The 17,672-nt window shown below is 37.8% G+C and overlaps 1 protein-coding gene across 1 annotated transcript in view; it reads left to right on the top strand.

Moving 5' to 3' along the window:
* The first annotated feature begins 3,495 nt into the window (after positions 1-3,495).
* Positions 3,496-17,672, top strand: part of musk (muscle associated receptor tyrosine kinase) — a 59,874-nt gene continuing 45,697 nt past the window's right edge. The window contains exons 1-2 of the mRNA XM_012953411.3: positions 3,496-3,718; positions 15,565-15,691. Coding sequence (XP_012808865.1) covers positions 3,640-3,718; positions 15,565-15,691 — 206 coding nt within the window. The 5' untranslated portion in view covers positions 3,496-3,639. The remainder of the gene's footprint in view (positions 3,719-15,564; positions 15,692-17,672) is intronic.

Here is a 17,672-nt window from a genome sequence, read left to right as displayed (position 1 = left end):
GTCCAAATCTCATAAGGCCACCCTCATGGTGCCTGTCTAAAGGGGAACTAATCCTGGAGGGGCCAAATTCTTTGGGGTCCCTACAGTAGACTTATAAGGAAAGTTACATTTGTTGTAAATACAAGTTGATACTGACTTTTATTCCACCAGAATCTAAATTATTGAGCTGTAATTGAAGCAGAGTCCAAATGAAATTGTTGCTGTTTCAATCATCTCAGAGCTGGCTTATAATGTTAAGTCATTAAAGTTGCCATGCCACGTATTTATCATATTGCTTTCGACCTTAGTAATTACAGACATGTTGTTACTAGGATCATGCATTAATGCTTATGAGTCACACTATATCAATAACAAATTGGTTACAGTATATTGCTTTGTTAGTATGACTATTATCTCATTAATAGCACTAGTAGTATAATTGTGTTTGCTCTTCCCTCTCAAGCTTGCAGCTGGTATATATGAATTGTATTTTAATACGCACATTTAAGTGTGGTTACTGTAAATTTCTGCCTTCTAGTAAAATCATTATTGTAAATGATACACAGCAGGAATTCCACTTTCATATAGTTTCCATTTTTTGTGCACCATGTGCTTCCTGTTGCTGTTTTATAACCCTCTTTAGCCAGCCTTATCACATTTTTATCTTGTTTTATAAATACCCTTTAATAGTCTGAGACATTTCTGTTGAGTTTCCATTAAGCGGTAATGACTTCTATTCTTGCACATTGCCTGTGAATTTTCCGATACTGCAAACAGGCATAAATGAATAATTTAGAGGTACATGAAGGAGTCAAAAAATTTAAATGCCTGTTTTTAGCATTAGTGGCTCATGGGGGGGGGGGGTGGGGTGTACAATACATTATGTAGATACAAAGGCTTCAAACATGACCATGGTATTTGGCAAGAAAATGCATTATGCATTATGTGGTTGAAATGTGTCTAGTGTGTGCACTAACAGGCAGTTACCATTCCTGACTGTAATGTCGGTGGGTAGTCAAAAGCTGACGTGTGTTTTCACACTAGTGTTAAATGCCAGTGTTCCCTAAGCCAAAGGTAGAGCAAACTAGTATGTATCTTTTACAGCTCCCTATAGGAGTGTGCTAGTCAAGTCAGTTTGTGTGAGCAGTTCTATTCTCCACCAAGGAGGGACAGTGGGGTTAGTTCCCAGGCAACACCCACCTGAGTAGTAACCCAAGTTTGTAGCACTAATTAGTTTATAGTCCCTGCCATGCACTGAAGTATGCAGTACAGTAGGGCTCATCACCTGTGAGATTATGCTATGAAGTACTGTCATATATCTCCACTGTCTATCTAATAAAAGGGAATGTCCTCTCTTGTAAAATAGATCATGCATAATGTACTTTTTACCCTTTATTTTGTTCTAGTGTAAAGTAAAACTAATATCAACCACTGGCCCCCAAGAATTATTCTAGAATGTGAGAGTTGTAGTACAACTTAAAGGGGCAGATTTACTAATCCACAAATCCGAATCCCAAAAGGGAAAAAATCGTATTGGAAACGAAAATTTTGCGACTTTTTCGTCGCCGTCGAAATTTTTCATATTTTTTGCGACTTTTACGCCGCCGTTGCAACTTTATTGTATATTGTGCAACTATTTCGTCGCCGTTGCAAATTTTTCATATTGAGCGAAAAACCAATCCGATTTTTTCGCGACGACGACGAAAAAGTAACGGAAAATATACGAAAAATTGCGACGGCGACGAAAAAATCGCGGGACATACGAAAAAAGTTGTGACGGCGACGAAAAATTTGCAGAAATACCGATCATTACGAAAAAACGCATTCGGGCGCCTTCGGACCATTCGTGGATTAGTAAATCTGCCCAAAGACTTTCCTCTACTGTTCCTGGATGGGTTCAGTAGGGAGAAGAGTTAAGCAGTTCTCTACTTAGATAACAGTTGGGCATAAATACCCCTATTTCCAATATGCCAAACACAAATACATTTTTTAAATAAAAATCCCAAGGCTGGCAGGGATATCATTTGTTTTATTTTAAATCCCTCATGCAAAATATGAATTTTGGAATACTGCTGCCTAAGGGCCATGACACACGGGGAGATTAGTCATGCCACGACAAATATCCGTTGTCGCGGGTGACTAATTTCCCCGCGATGCCATCCCACCGGCTAGACTGTAAATCGCCTGTGGGATGGCTTACTCGGCTCCCCGATTTCCTTTCAAGGCAACTTTGGCAAATCACGACGCCGAGTATGCCATCCCACCAGCAATTTACATTCTAGCCAATGGGATGGCATTGCGGGGAGATTAGTCGCCTGCGACAACGGAGATCTTTCTTCTGTTGTAAAAACAAATATATGTACTCATTTTTACGGTAGCCCCCTTAATCCCCTGGGCCTAGTAGCTGTCACAACATTAACTCTTTGCATTTTCACCAACACCATTAAATACACCAAAATCCTAGACATCCTTATTTGGAGTAATACCTCAGGATAATGAATGTCAGAACAGGTGGTTATGGCCAAGCTGTCAGCTTGCATAGCAGGAATGACTCAACAATTCCAGAATATAGAACTGTGTCTCAGAATGAACAACAAAACACTCACTTCTTGTCAGGTCTGGGCTGACAGTTCATCCCTCCTGGCAAACATTGGGTCTGGTGCACTCATAGATGTGCGGGTGGTCTTTATTCTAACTTGGTTCATATCCCACACACTTCATTTGGTCCAGATGGTATTTCAGTGTTGAAGCTAGAAAATATTCTCTAAATATACTAATTATCTATGAGGAAAAAAAATTTGAAATAAGTTTTAAACTAGTGGGAAAATGTTTAATCGTATATAAATCTCTGTTTGTGCAGGGGTGTTAAAATAAGGGAGCAGAGTCTGCAACTCCAGTGGGGCTGAGTAATCCATCTAGTTACACTACAGGTATGGGATCCCTTATCCAGAAACCCGTTATCCAGAAAGCTCCGAAATACGGAAAGCCCGTCTCCCATAGTCTCCATTTTAATCAGAATTGTAAAACTGATTTAATTTTTCTCTGTAATAATATATCAGTACCTTGTACTTGATCTAACTAACTAAGATATAGATAATCTTGATTGGAATCAAAAAAATCCTGTTGGGTTTAACTAATGTTTTATTGATTTTTTTAGTAGGCTAAAGGTATGGAGATCCAAATTATGGAAAGACCCTTTATCCGGAATACCCTTGGTCCCGAGAATTCTGGATAACAGGTCCCATACCTGTACTTTGTTTTTGAGAACATTGCTAGTCATTTGTAAATGATAATAAATAAATAAGTCACAAAGCTACTGCTTGTGCTGATAAGCTTAGTTCTTTTTAACTGTTGTCCCAAACCTGACAGCATGGTATATCACAATGTTCCATTAAAAAGGATTCTAAACGGATTTGCTTTCTCTTGTTTCCTGAGCCCAGCATTCTCACATTGAACTAAGTAGATGTATGCCAGCTGGTCATGTCCATCATTAGAGCCAAGTCACAAAATTCCTGAATATACTTAGATCCGGCAGGGCCTGCTGCACAGACAGTCATCAGTTGGAAGAACGCTTGGAACAAACATGGCTTAAAATGAAACAGGCTAAGGCTTTGAGTCACTTTATCTAAGGAAGCTGTTTTCTTGGTGGGAGAATTAACCATGAAAGATTTACCATACATTCCACTTCTCCCTATCTTCACTTTGGCGGCACTGGGCTTGGCTGAAAGACTCCCCAAAGGTTTGTTTAAACAACCTCAACTTGTAGTTTGGTCACGCTATGTGTTAAGGCAGGGAGCAAGGAGGGGGCTGTACTGTATGTTCCAATTGTTGAGTCTCTTCAGGAAGTTCTTTGATTCATCTGCTTGCAGCTGCTGATAGGGGAGGTAGCTGGGCTAATATTACAGAATACTTGCTTTTTACTCAGTAACAATGAAAGTAACATTGAGGGGCAGATTTATCAAAATGTGAGGGCATTTATAAATGGGTGAAAATTAGAACTCACCATCTGATAAAAATCCCATAAGAATAAACAGAACATGGGCGAGTTCTTATGTATTAAGCTTGAAACTCACATTTTGATAATTCTGCCCCTTAATATAGCACTAAATTGCTCACTTTTCTTTCTTGTTTCCTTAAATTTTAGATTAAATGCATGGTGTTTGCAAAAAAAAAAGTCACTACTGTGTTAAACATATAGTATTTTTTACAGCTTTCAATGAACAATAGGCTACATTAAATAGACTTTGCATTTGGGGAAACTGATTTTTACAAAGATGTTACTGGGGATAAAATTCACCTAAAGGGATACTCAGCATGTGACCTTCCCATTGTTGTTGGACTACAACTCCCAGTATCCTGCCTTGTCTGACTGGGACTTCTAGTTCAGCAACAGCTTGAGGGCCATTTGGATGTTCCTAATGTATGTACTGAAAATATCTCGCCGATGTCATACAATATATCACTTATACTTTTATCTACAGCCCCCAGTGAGCCCTTCTTATTCTGCAGAAGGTCAAATATTAGTTCTAACCTTTCCTAAATCTTGCCCTGCCTGGGAAGCCAATATGTCAAACTAGAAAAATATAATATAAGATATAAAAAATTCTCTTAAATACAGATATGTTTGGTTACAATCTAGAACAGGATTGGGTTCCCAGTGTGGGAATCTAAATTAACAAAAATGTGTAACAAATCAACAACAAAAATCACAGAATTTAAGTGCATTTAAAAACAAAGGGTCATTTAACTGCTATCTCATCTGTGGGAGTTGTACTTCAGAAACAACTACTGAGGCAGATAATATTGGCACAACAGTGTGTACGCAATATAAAGGCCCAAAAAATTAGCTTTTCATTCACGTTGGTCTTTCCAGATTCACCAGTTTTACAAACAACACAACATACAGGGTATATCAGGGTGTGAACTCAGTTTTGCTAGGAATGAAGGCTTATTGCTTGTGAAATTACTTAAAAATGTGTCACATGAATAGAAACAAATTAATAGTGTTGGCTATATACGCACGGGGAGGAATGAAACAAATTGCTTTCATAGCTTCATGTACCTCTGGGTACAGAGTCTTACAACTCACAGGAAAATTGGTATAAGCATTTGTTCACCCCAATATACCTTTCTATGGCGTACTGTGGATCTGAACTACACGTTACACTATCCACGGCCAGAGGGGCTGCTATAGACTGGATAATTGGCTTGTGCAGGGCTGTTTGGGCCTTTGTGTATGTAAAATGTCAGGGCCTAGTCTGAATCCAGACATGACACTGTTATATTAGGGCTGGGTCCCAGCGAGTGATTTGACATCATCCGGAAACATGGCAGGTCTTCTGGACAAGTGATTATCACCTGAATACATTCAACGGCTTTCAGCTGTTACTGCTGGGTAATGGATAAAGGATCTGCATCAACTGCAAAACAACCCAGAGCTAGCTGCAGCCATTTTGTTACAATGCACCATGGGACATTGCCTTTACTGAGTCCAACAGAGGAGGGAAGGTCAAGCTTTTATAAGGTTACGTGTTCTGTTGAAGGATTGCTACTAAACTGAAAGTAAAAGAAATCGTGCAAGATACTTCCCTGAATAGCTTTCACTTTATAGTGTAATTTTAAAAGTAAGGCTTTATTTCCCCTATGCTTATTAAAAAAAAAAATGTTTAACCCAAATAAGACATTATTTACAGAAATATGTACCTAAAAAGGACTGCAGAGTACAGTAAATATCATAAACCTGGAGAAGACATCTATATATATATATCTATAAATAAGAACACAAATTTGCATATTACAATGTGATATTCTTCATTATACAGTAGTTACATTGCGGAAATTAATTGCACAGAGTACATTTTTAAGGACTATTTGAAGCTTTTTTTTTCGATGCGCATATAATTATAAACACATTTTATTACAGATTTTATTACATACAATGTTCACTGGTGTAATATAAAATTCACAATATTTCTTACATTGCTGCATGGGGTTATTAAATACTTTCCTAGTCTGCAAAGGAAACATTTGTTCACATACATTTCTTTGCATTGTGCATATCTGTTCCATAAGTGACTTATATTATATCAATCTGCTGCTGAGTCACATTGGAGTACATGGGCAGTGACCAGCTGCAAGCTATCAGCATTTAAAATATTCAAGTAATTTGTCCTATAGCACTTTAAATAGTGGTTCCTATATTGTAGAGGACTTGGAGCAGTGGCAGTATAGGCATAGGTATAGGACCTGTTATCCAGAATGCTCGGGACCTGGGGTTCCCAGGGATCTTTCCATATGGTGAAATTTTGGGTGAAAACTTTCTTGTTGTACTAACGATTCTTAGATCTATGGCCAAATGATGGCTACATCAATGTTTTGCAGTTTCTATAACCTTTTTATTAGCTGTTGAGTGGCCAAAGGATGAATTAATGCAGGCAACATATTGATGCATTGGGTAGCATTTGGTGCCTAAGAACAAAGCCTGTTGGTATGGGGTTAATAGCATAGATTCCATGGGGCATATTTAATAAAGAGTGAATTTTCTTCTTGTCTAACTTACATAGTTACATAGGGTAGAAAAAAGACCAGAGTCCATCAAGTTCAACCCTTCAAATGGAAGCGCCGTTCCTCTGATCTAAAGGGGTGGCCTCTGGTGCGTTGATTGCTTTTATGGGAAAACACAACACTGCCTATAATCCCCTCTAATGTACTTGTACAGAGTAAGCATAACCCCTCGCAAGCGCCTCTTTTCCAGAGAAAACAACCCCAACCTCGACAGTCTAACCTCATAGCTTAAATCTTCTATCCCCTTAACCAGTTTAGTTGCACCTCTGCACTCTCTCCAACTTCATCATCATTCACCTCAGGCGTATTTACATAACACATTTCTAGAAATCGAAAGTGCATTGCTGCAAGAGAAATATGGTGAATTTTCTCCTGGCATAAATTCTCCATGAAAATGTGCCATTGTATTCTCCCCATACAACTGAAGTGGGGAAAATTCCCTAGGGTTTCCCCAACAAGAAAGTTCTAATGTTTAATGGTATGGCACCTGTGTAAGCTGTTCCAACAGGGTCCATAACTTGGGCCATAAAAGTTGTTTGTGTGGGCAATCCCAAAATATATGAGACAGAGTGACAGGTGCTCTACATCCAGTCCAACATAGTTGAAAGACTTTAGGGAAAAGCTTATGTAATCTAGAGGAGAGACACCAAAACAGCAGTATCTTATAGATGTTTTCATTTTGTTTAACACAGGTGACACTTCTGCCAAATATCTTACCAGTCATTTATCAAATTAATTATTGTATCATCCACTGTTCTTGTTATAGTTTAAAACAAGACTAAACTGTACCTCATGTAGTAAGGGGCAGATTTACCAATGGTTGTATTTTTTTCCCCACACTTTGTGGGTTTTTTTGTGCTAAAAATCACAGTAATGTAAAGTCAGGATTCAAGGTATTTAATGTATTTCAGCATCCATAGTTTTTTTTAATGTGAAAACAGCAAATATTTGGACTTTTTTTGGCAGTTCTAGAGAAAAGGAAAGAAGCTGGTTTCTCTGGAGAAACAGTGGGTGCGTGTCCACCCAGAGTGCACCCACGAGGTACATATTTGCCAAGGGGCATAATTATTACACTGTGTAAACCAACATTACCGGTGATGTTGTTCAAAGCAACCAATCAGCAATGTCACCTACAAGTTAGAAAACAAAAGCAAAGATCTGATTGGTTGCTATGGGCAACATCACCAGTGATGTTGACATACACACTATAATAAATGTGCACCTGTTGAATTTTCTTTGAACTTAACATACATACAGTGAGCTCAGAACAGCTCATAACCCCTTGTGGCACATTCACTTTGATGTACCTTCCTTCTGGCTGAGTAAAGTTAGATAGGGTTATAAAGTGTTATTTCTTCTCTTTACACATGAGAGGAATTCATAGCCGATAGCTGGGCATTAAATACAGAAACCAGGACTTCACCTATGTTGTGTTTAGACTGGGTTGCAGATATTGCAGGTCATTGTGCATTTTTGTGTGTAAATAGCCTCATTTATTTGTTACTTGCATGCACAATTGTGCTGCTGGTATTGGCAGTAAATAAATGCTTTGTCACTGTGCAACAAATTGCCATAAATCCCTGCATCTGACGTACATGTGCAGAGTGCAAGGAACCTATGATCATGACTACAGGTACAGGTATAGGACACGTTATCCAATGGTGTTCCGGATGAGGGGTCTTTCTGTAATTTGGATCTCCATACCTTAAATCTACTAAATAAATCAATAAAACATGCATTAAACCCAATAGGATTGTTTTGTCTCAAATAAGGATTTATTATATCTTAGTTGGGATCAAGTACAAGGTACTGTTTTATTATTACAGAGGTAAAGGAAATCCATTTTAAAAATCTGAATTATTTGATTAAAATGGAGTTTATGGGAGACAGGCTTTCTGTAATTCGGATCTTTCTGGATAACAGGTTTCCAGATAATGGATCCCATACCTGTATCTAAATTAGGGTTGAGTCTAGTGCAGTATTGAGGGATTTGATTCCTGTTGGTGGATTTACATTTCTACAAATTATTCAGCCTAGTGTGATTATTGTGTCCCAAAGTAAATTTTGTTGCTTCACTCCCAACAAGTTATTCAGCTCATAATATCTTAGTGAAAATATATGTTGTTTAGGACACACTGCACAACCTGATCTGATACTATTCATAAAGACATAATTTGCCCTCCCTAGCAAGATCATGTTGAAACCCTTATGCTATGTAGCAAACACAAATACACAAATGAAACAGGAAACTCTCATTGGTGTATGTTTACTAAAAGCCAAAAGTAGAAAGAAATGCATGGTTTTAGGCAGCCCCGTCATGTCTCCAGGAGGCATGTTCAGAATAAGCCAGTTTCTAATTGGTGCAAGAGAGTCATGTATCAGATCTATCACATTTCCAAACTGACGCATGTCTCAGAACACCAAGCAAGTCTTATTATTTAAAAAAGCATCTTTTAAAAAAAAAAAAAAAAACAATAAAAGAGGTATTTAGAGTGTGCCACTAAATTACCATAAACTTCAGAACAAACAAAAAAATCTATTGATCAAATAATAAGCTGGCAATAAATTAAACTGAAATTTAATTAATTAATAGATAATGTCACACTGAAGTACCTAAAGCAGGGCTTCAAGCACCCGGACCAGGCATCGACGGTGGAGAGTTGCTCTTCACTGCTTAATTACTAATTGTAAGCTGGCTTGGATACGTGGGGTGATGGGCCTGGTATATACACCCGGGCCAATAACTACTTTAGGTACTTCAGTGTGAAATTTGATCATATATTCCCCTCTAATGTACTTGTACAGAGTAATCATGTCCCCTCGCACGCGACTCTTTTCCAGAGAAAACAACCCCAACCTCGACAGTCAAACCTCATAGTTTAAATCTTCCATCCCTTACCAGTTTAGTTGCACGTCTCTGCACTCTCTCCAGCTCATTAATATCCTTCTTAAGGACTGGAGCCCAAAACTGCACCGCATACTCAAGGTGAGGCCTTACCAGGGACCTATAACGGCACAAAATTATGTTCTCATCCCTTGAGTCAATGCCCTTTTTTATACAAGACAGCACTTTATTTGCTTTAGTAGCCACAGAATGACACTGCCTGGAATTAGACAACTTGTTATCTACAAAAACCCCTAGATCCTTCTTCATTAAGGATACCCCCAACAAACTACCATTCAGTAGATAGTTTGCGTTTATATTATTTCTACCAAAGTGCTTTGCTTACTCTAAGGGGCTGATTTACTAACCCACGAATCCGACCCGAATTGGAAAAGTTCCGACTTGAAAACGAACATTTTGCGACTTTTTCGTATGTTTTGCGATTTTTTCGGATTCTGTACGAATTTTTCGTTACCAATACGATTTTTGCGTAAAAACGCGAGTTTTTCGTATCCATTACGAAAGTTGCGTAAAAAGTTGCGCATTTTGCGTAGCGTTAAAACTTACGCGAAAAGTTGCGCATTTTTCGTAGCGTTAAAACTTAACGCTACGAAAAATGCGCAACTTTTCGCGTAAGTTTTAACGCTACGCAAAATGCGCAACTTTTTACGCAACTTTCGTAAAGGATAGGAAAACTCGCGTTTTTACGCAAAAATCGTATTGGATCCGAAAAATTCGTAAAGAATCCGAAAAAATCGCAAAACATACGAAAAAATCGCAAAGTACCGATCATTACGAAAAAAACGCAATCGGACTCCATTCGACCCGTTCGTGGGTAAGTAAATCAGCCCCTAAATGTCAGTGCACTTAGGCGTCCAGGTTTTAAAGGATATTACACATCATGGCTGTTCAGCATGCTTCTGAAGCGGTTTCTGGATGATTTGAATTGCTCCCTTAGGCTACGGGTTCAGGGCTTCTTCACTAATTGTAAACTGGCTTGGATACGTGGGGTGATGGTGCTGGGGTATATACACCCGGGCCAATACCTGCTTTAGGTACTTCAGTGTGAAATTATCTATTAATTAATTACATTTCAGTTTAATTTATTGCCAGCTTAGTATTTGATCATTATAATATTTTGTTTGTCCTGAAGTTTATGGGGATTACTGTACATCATTTCATTCATGCAGCATTTAAAATTTCATTGTGAACATGAATCAGGTTCCATCTCACCAAAAATGCCACAACAGGGCATGTTATCACTACATCATAGATGGTTGCTTCCATTTTTGCAAAAAAGTTTTAGGAAACAAAAGCTATTTAAATTGTATGCACAGGAATAATAATGCATACATTAACAAAATATCAGGAGGTCCTTGTTATCTAAGTATACATTCATACTTTTAAGCCACTACTACTAACATCACCCACTAGTTCTAGTTCAGTGATCCCACAATAGGTTATTTGATTATCCTGGCCATCCAAGAATTAAGACTGGAAGTCAGTAGCATGACTTCTAAAAGGAACCCTTAATTGGGCAGTTTGAAAACGTACTGAAAGTCAATCATGTATAAAGCAAGGCAGGATCAGAGAGCATGGTATTTCAAGGATCCCCATACCAGCAGGTATCTCCCAGATTTTTCATTTAAAGTTCACATGCCTTTTGAAGGGAATCTAATTCTTAAAATATACAGCAAAGGCAGGTTAAATTGTAAACTCCAGTGGGGCAGTAATAATGTATAATCTCTGTAAAGTTCCGCAAAATATGTTAGCACATATAGCACAAATAAAGGATGATATTAATAAGTGAATTAACATGACACTTCAAGCAGTTTTTATTGGGAATAGTAGACAAATATCATACTGGAAGGGTTAAGTATTAGAGAAATATGCTACAATATCAAACTCATATTAGAATCTGGCCAAGTTACCGCTACTCAGTCTCATCAAGAGAAAATGCAGGCTGGCCTTACAAGAAATGCTAATTCTGGGAAAAATGTTCTCTGTTTAAACTTGGCAATAGCAAATCAAAAACGTGCTATGCTGTTTTTTTTACTTTTGTCTGGCCAATAAAGTAAATTTTACATAAAGACCAACTTGATTTTATTGCTTATTGATGTGTCATGTAGTTCTGTAAACACGTTTATGGAAATCTATAAAAAAAAAAACCTTTTGCTATGCGTCAAGATTAACCCAGAATGCATAGGATACCAACATTTGGTAGCTTAGCATAGGTTCCTAGCAACAGGAACCTATTTGGGTGCATTCTCATGATGAATGCCACCTCTATAGCCCCAGAGGTCACAATTGCTTAGGGTGCATCTATAGCTTTAGAACTGAGCAAACAAGACAATGACTGTCTATGGAAAGGTGGACAAGTGTATGTTTAGCTCATTTCTGACAAAGTAATTTGTTGTTGGGACACATAAATTACCTATCAGTAAATGGGGTGGAAAATAGAAGGAAGTTCTCACTAGTGATGTATATATCATTTTGTATAAGGTGAAGATATAAACCTATCCTTATATTTGAAACACTTTCTAAGAAGATGAGAGGCTTTAGGAAGAATATTATGCATAAGGCTTCCATATTAAGTAAAAAAAAACAGTTCAGAGGGTAAAGTTCAAATTTAAGGTGAAGAATGTGAAGAAACTAGGAAGTAAAAAAATTTTTTTTTGCCCTAAAACCTATTAAAACCAAAATCAGATATTTTTTAAAAAAATAAATAAATAAAATTAATATATATATATATATATTTGTTTAAAATAGAGAAATGATCAGATTTAATGAATGCCCTATAACCTAAAGTGCTATGTAGTGTATTAATTAATGTATAATACATTTCTATTTGTTTGATCAGTTTGCAATAAATTGATTATGTGCAAAATGGTAGGGAATAAAAGTTGAAAAGAAAAAGAATAGTCTCTTGAAAAAAAAAAATAACAGAGGAGCATGTAAAGGCATTGCAGCACCTGTATTTGTAGTTATTGTTTTGTGGCACCTGTATTTATTATATTGTGACACTTGTAGTTATTGTATTGTGACACCTTTTGTAAATTGTACACAACACTGGTTAGCTCACACAAACCTTCAAACACTGAGGGTGTATATTTGCTTAAAAAAGGTTTAGACTTTACCCCGTGTTCCATAAGAAGCACTAAGGTGGCCAAAATAGCATTGCATATGGATATCAGACATATTTCTGTAGACTCAAATAATCAATGGTATTGCAGATCAGTGTTTCGGTTTAATACGTCACCATAGGGCTGTTGCAAACTGCTATACCTATGATACAATCCAGGGGTTAATTCATTTTAATGAAGTGTTATTAGTTTTCCAAATGTAGATGATACTCTCTTAAAGCAACAAAAAAGCACTGGTACTCAAAGCTGCAAAAATGGGACAAGCCCTATAAAAATCTTTAATGCGGAGGTGCAACGTTTCGGGGCACAACAACCCCTTTATCAAGCATGCTTGCACCAAACGTGTGCACCGAGCGGGAATTTTTTGGAGAGCTAAGGGTGTGCGGGTAGGATCTTCTGTTCTACTCTCTTAAAGCAAGACATTGCAATCTATGAACTTTCTAAGGGCTCTGGCACACGGGGCGATTTGCGCGAAATCGCGCCGCCGCGTCTGCCATCCCGCCGGCGACTTACATGTTCGCCGGTGGGATGGCAGGGGTAGGCAACTCGGGGAGATTAGTCGCCCGCGAACAGGGAGTTAATTGCGGGCGACTAATCTCCCCCGTGTGCCAGAGCCCTTAATATCGGTTTATGTCACACAGGGAGCTAGCAGATTAGGGCCTGATTTTGACTGGTGAGATTCCAAGACACTTAGGGGCGTATTTATTATGCTGTGTAAAACTAATTCACCGAAAAAACAGAGTAAAAAGCTGTGTAAAATAAATGAAAAAGGTCGCCGTATGAACGCCGGATATTACGCCAGATATTACGCCGTAACTTTCCATAAGTTCCGGTGGAAGAAAAAACACGTAAAAAAATTACGCTGATTTTACGGCGCTTTTACACGGCGAAGCCTGGCGATGTGTGGCAAATTTTCTCGCTGTTTTTTACACAGCATAATAAATATGCCCCTAGTTATGTATAACTGATATGTATTTCACATTCAGCGTGTATTTTTAATAATACCTCTTGGTGGCTGTTGTCATACAATGTTTAGGTTTACTGCTGGCTGTTTCCATGTTTCCAACACCTACAGTGTGTAAATATTATGAGAACTGTATTTTAATGCATAAGGGCTTGATTAAAGATATTCTCTTTCTTCTGTATTAGTAGTAATGGTAGAAATTATAGGGTTGATTTCTTTAGGTGCAAAGTGCAGAATTACAGGTGCAATCTGCCTTGTTTTTTGCAGTTTCACTTTGTCCTGCACCTTGTAAAACTGCTGCAGGTTTCCTTGTGTCCCCTCCATAAATACAGTGTTGCCTACATTTATCAGTGCTTTATTTATGAGGCAGGTGGCCCATATTTGTCACCCCTACTGCCCTGTACCCATTCACTAACTTGGGCGTCATCTAGACAGAGTCTGTATTTACTGTCTACTCTATAGCAGGTTTGCCTTTTGCTCATTGGCAGTGCGCTCTGCACCCCCCACTGGATTTTTATTCTGGAAAGAGGTGCAGAGTAGTGCACTTTCCCTGCTAGAGATCCAAGGTAAATGAGCTAATAATCTGCTACAGGGTCAGCAGTAGTAATTTGTTTCACCAAAGGTTCACCCAAGAGAATATACTGTCCCTCTCCCTTTGTTTAAAGGAACAGTAACACCAAAAATGAAAGTTTTTTTAAATTAATTAAAATATAATGTACTGTTGCCCTGCACTGGTAAAAGTTGTGTGTTTGCTACAGTAACGCTACTATAGTTTATATGAATAAGCTGCTGTGTAGCCATGGGGGCAGCCATTCAAACTGGAAAAATGTAGAAAAGGAACAGGTTACAGATAACAGATAACCTCTCTAGAATACAATAGTGTTTTATCTGTTATGCCTGTGCCTTTTCTTTTTTTTTTAATCTGCTATGTGCCTGTGCCTTTTCTCCTTTGAATGGCTGCCCCCGTGGCTACAGAGCAACTTTGTTTATATAAGTTTCTGGGGAAAACACCCCAGTTGTACCAGTGCAGGGCAGCAGCACATTATATTCTAATTACTTTTATACACTTTTATTTTTTGGCGTTACTGTTCCTTTATGTTCACTTTGTAACTTAGGTACACAAAAGTGCTATAAATAATGCAGGTATGGGAACCCTTCTGAATTATGGGAAGGCCATCTCCCATAGAGTGCATTTCAATTGATCCCAGAACAGTCCTGCTGGGTATATTTCATGTTTAAATGATTTAGCACACTTAAAGTATTGTGATCCAAATTACAGAAAGATCCCAGGTCCCAAGCATTTCAGATAATAATTCCTATATACCTGTATTGTCCATGACTTAATACCATATAGTAGCATAGAGGAAGCAATATCTGCGGAGATTAATAAACTCACTAAGATTTCGTTGGTGTTGGCACTCAGAAGGTTTTGCAAGATTTCAGGGGTTATTTTCTGTGGCAAATACCGCCACAGAGTAATTTGCAGACTCACTGAACTTGCTGTCTTAGTCTTATGCCTTATGTCTTATTTTTATCCAGTGACATCTCTTTATTTTTATGTATCTGTAATAAATTCAAATTATTGGCTTAACAGCCACAGAATTCCCAGTATCATATTTGAGACTCACTGGGTTAGAAGGCAGCGTGCAAAAAAACTGCCACTTTACACAATGCCTTCTATTGGTCCTAAACTGCCACTCTGTGGAGCACAGAGATCCATGATAGCACTGCCTGTAAATATGGCACTGACCTATGGCAGGAGGTAAGCACAGGGCTACCTGAGTCCCCTTATGCTGTGGTCTGCACATTAGCTGCAGGTCCCAGCCAGACCCAGGGAAAGAAATACTTGGTCTTGGCGAATGAGTACTAAGGGGCGTGCTCTTGCACTATACCATAAATATTTGACAAAAGCTAATTATACATTTTCTAGATGAAATAAATATTACATTGGATTCTCAATGGATATCTGTCATGCTTTAAAGTATTTGACATCATGGTTAAAAAAAACACAAACATTTTCTCTTCTGCAGCTCCTTTCATCACTACTCCCCTTGAGACACTGGATGCATTAGTGGAAGATGTCGCCACTTTCATGTGTGCAGTTGATTCAAATCCCTCATCAGAGATCACATGGACAAGGAATAACATTCCTATCAGGTTAGTATTGGAGCCTTTGTAGGATATTAAAAAAAAAACAAATTTGGAATTTGCTTTGAATTTTTCAAGAATGTAGACAATTGCATATTTTTTATATGGTATTATGTTATTATTATGCATTATTTAAATAGCTCTGATCTATTACCCAGTACTTTACAGAGATTATACATCATTCACAACAAATATGATTCCCCTTCCTAATTTTAATTGGTTTACTGTGATTTTTCTTTTGTGCTTTCTAAATACATCTCATGGATCAGTTCTTCTGGGTCCAATGTCATCTTAATGCAGAGGGGAGCCAGCTGCTGTCATTTCACGCCAGATATTTCTGTCAGCCTTTCAGTTTATAACCCTTATGGGATAGCATAGATGCACATAGCAATTGTTGTAGAGGAAAGAAAGTTTAAGGGAAACTACTTTAAAACAGGTGTTTTGTTGTTTTTAAGGTATTTTTGTGTTTCTGGTTGGAACTTGCCATAGTTATTTTAGAATCTAGCTGGTAATTGTGGGATAGTGAAGACTACGACACATCTGGCCTTTAACAGCTATGGTGGTAAAAACACTATTCCAGCCTGCCACTATGTCCTTTTCAAAAGAATAAGAATAATAAGCTTTGATGTTGTTTCTGGTGATAGGTAATTTTGGTTCTAAGTGATTTTGGTTTTAACAGTTGAAAAAGGTATAGCTAAGTGAACTAGATGCTTCAATAATACCTACACCACATCTATCTATTTATCTTGGGTGGATGGATAGATATCTTGGATGAAGGGCATAACAAGGATGTGGTTCATCAAAGGTGTTTTGCTCTGGGGCCTGCTACTTTTAATGTGTTAGAATTAGATAGATCAGAGTTACTTTAAGGCACTGGTGAGCAGGGCAAATATTCCACCTCAACAAATATGTGGCGATATTTCTCCAACTCTACTTAACTAACTCTGCAGGTGATCTAAGAAGTTGTTTGCTATATGAAAAAAGAAAATAAAGACATGATATAAACGATAAAATGGTAGAGATAATAAAAGGAAGGGATAATTAAAAAGATGGACCAGCCATTTCTGTGGGATGTTTTATTTAATAGTTAGTGCTGATGAAATAGTTGATATTTGGCCAAACACCCCTTTTAGATAAATAGATGATACATACGTAGTTGTATATAAATAAAAGCATAAATAGATGGATGCATAGACTAAGATATTAACTTAAACTGTAAGCTCTACAGGGCAGGGACCTTCTTCCTCCTATACTGTGTATAATATTTGGCCCACCCATGTGTACTTTTGTAAATAGATACAGTAGTTGGCTATATGTAGAGCACTGTGCACACAAGTAGTGCTATATAGATAAATCCCATAAGCAGCTGCTTGCTGTGGTTAAATAAATTAATTAGATCATCACATGTGAATTTCATTTGTAATGAAACATAAAACAATTTTTCATAGTTGTGGTCTTAGTAAAACAAAGGACTGAAAGCCTTGCATTAACTGAACTTATGATGCAGAAGCCTCAGATCTGAAAAGCTGCCAGCATGCACCATGTAATTTAAATCGACCACTGTAATTCACATTACATTAATGCAGAACATTTCTTAAGCTCAATAAATATCTTGTACCATTTCCACGTAAAATGAATTTCAAGTTCATTAGAAACACAGAAACTGACTGAATGCATGTAGGTATCAGTGGGATAACAAAATAAATAACACATGAGTAGCCCTGGTAGGAAAGATTAAAATCTAATTTGATAGTAGTAAAGGACCAGTTGTTGAAGACTCATCCTTCACACTTTAGTCAGTAAAATCACACCCAGTGAAAAGGAAGAAGTTGAAATGTAATCTTTCTGGGTGCTGCACAAAGAGTGGCATTGCATAGTATGGTGACCGGGGATTTCTTCTCAACTCCTGTGGAGACTGTAGATACGTGTTTATGAGTAGTTACACTAGAAGTGAATTAGATCAGGTCACATTGCACAATAAGAAGCAGGC

This window comes from Xenopus tropicalis, chromosome 1 (assembly GCF_000004195.4).
Source record: "Xenopus tropicalis strain Nigerian chromosome 1, UCB_Xtro_10.0, whole genome shotgun sequence".
NCBI lineage: Eukaryota > Metazoa > Chordata > Amphibia > Anura > Pipidae > Xenopus > Xenopus tropicalis.
This window is presented reverse-complemented; position numbering and strand designations above follow the sequence as displayed.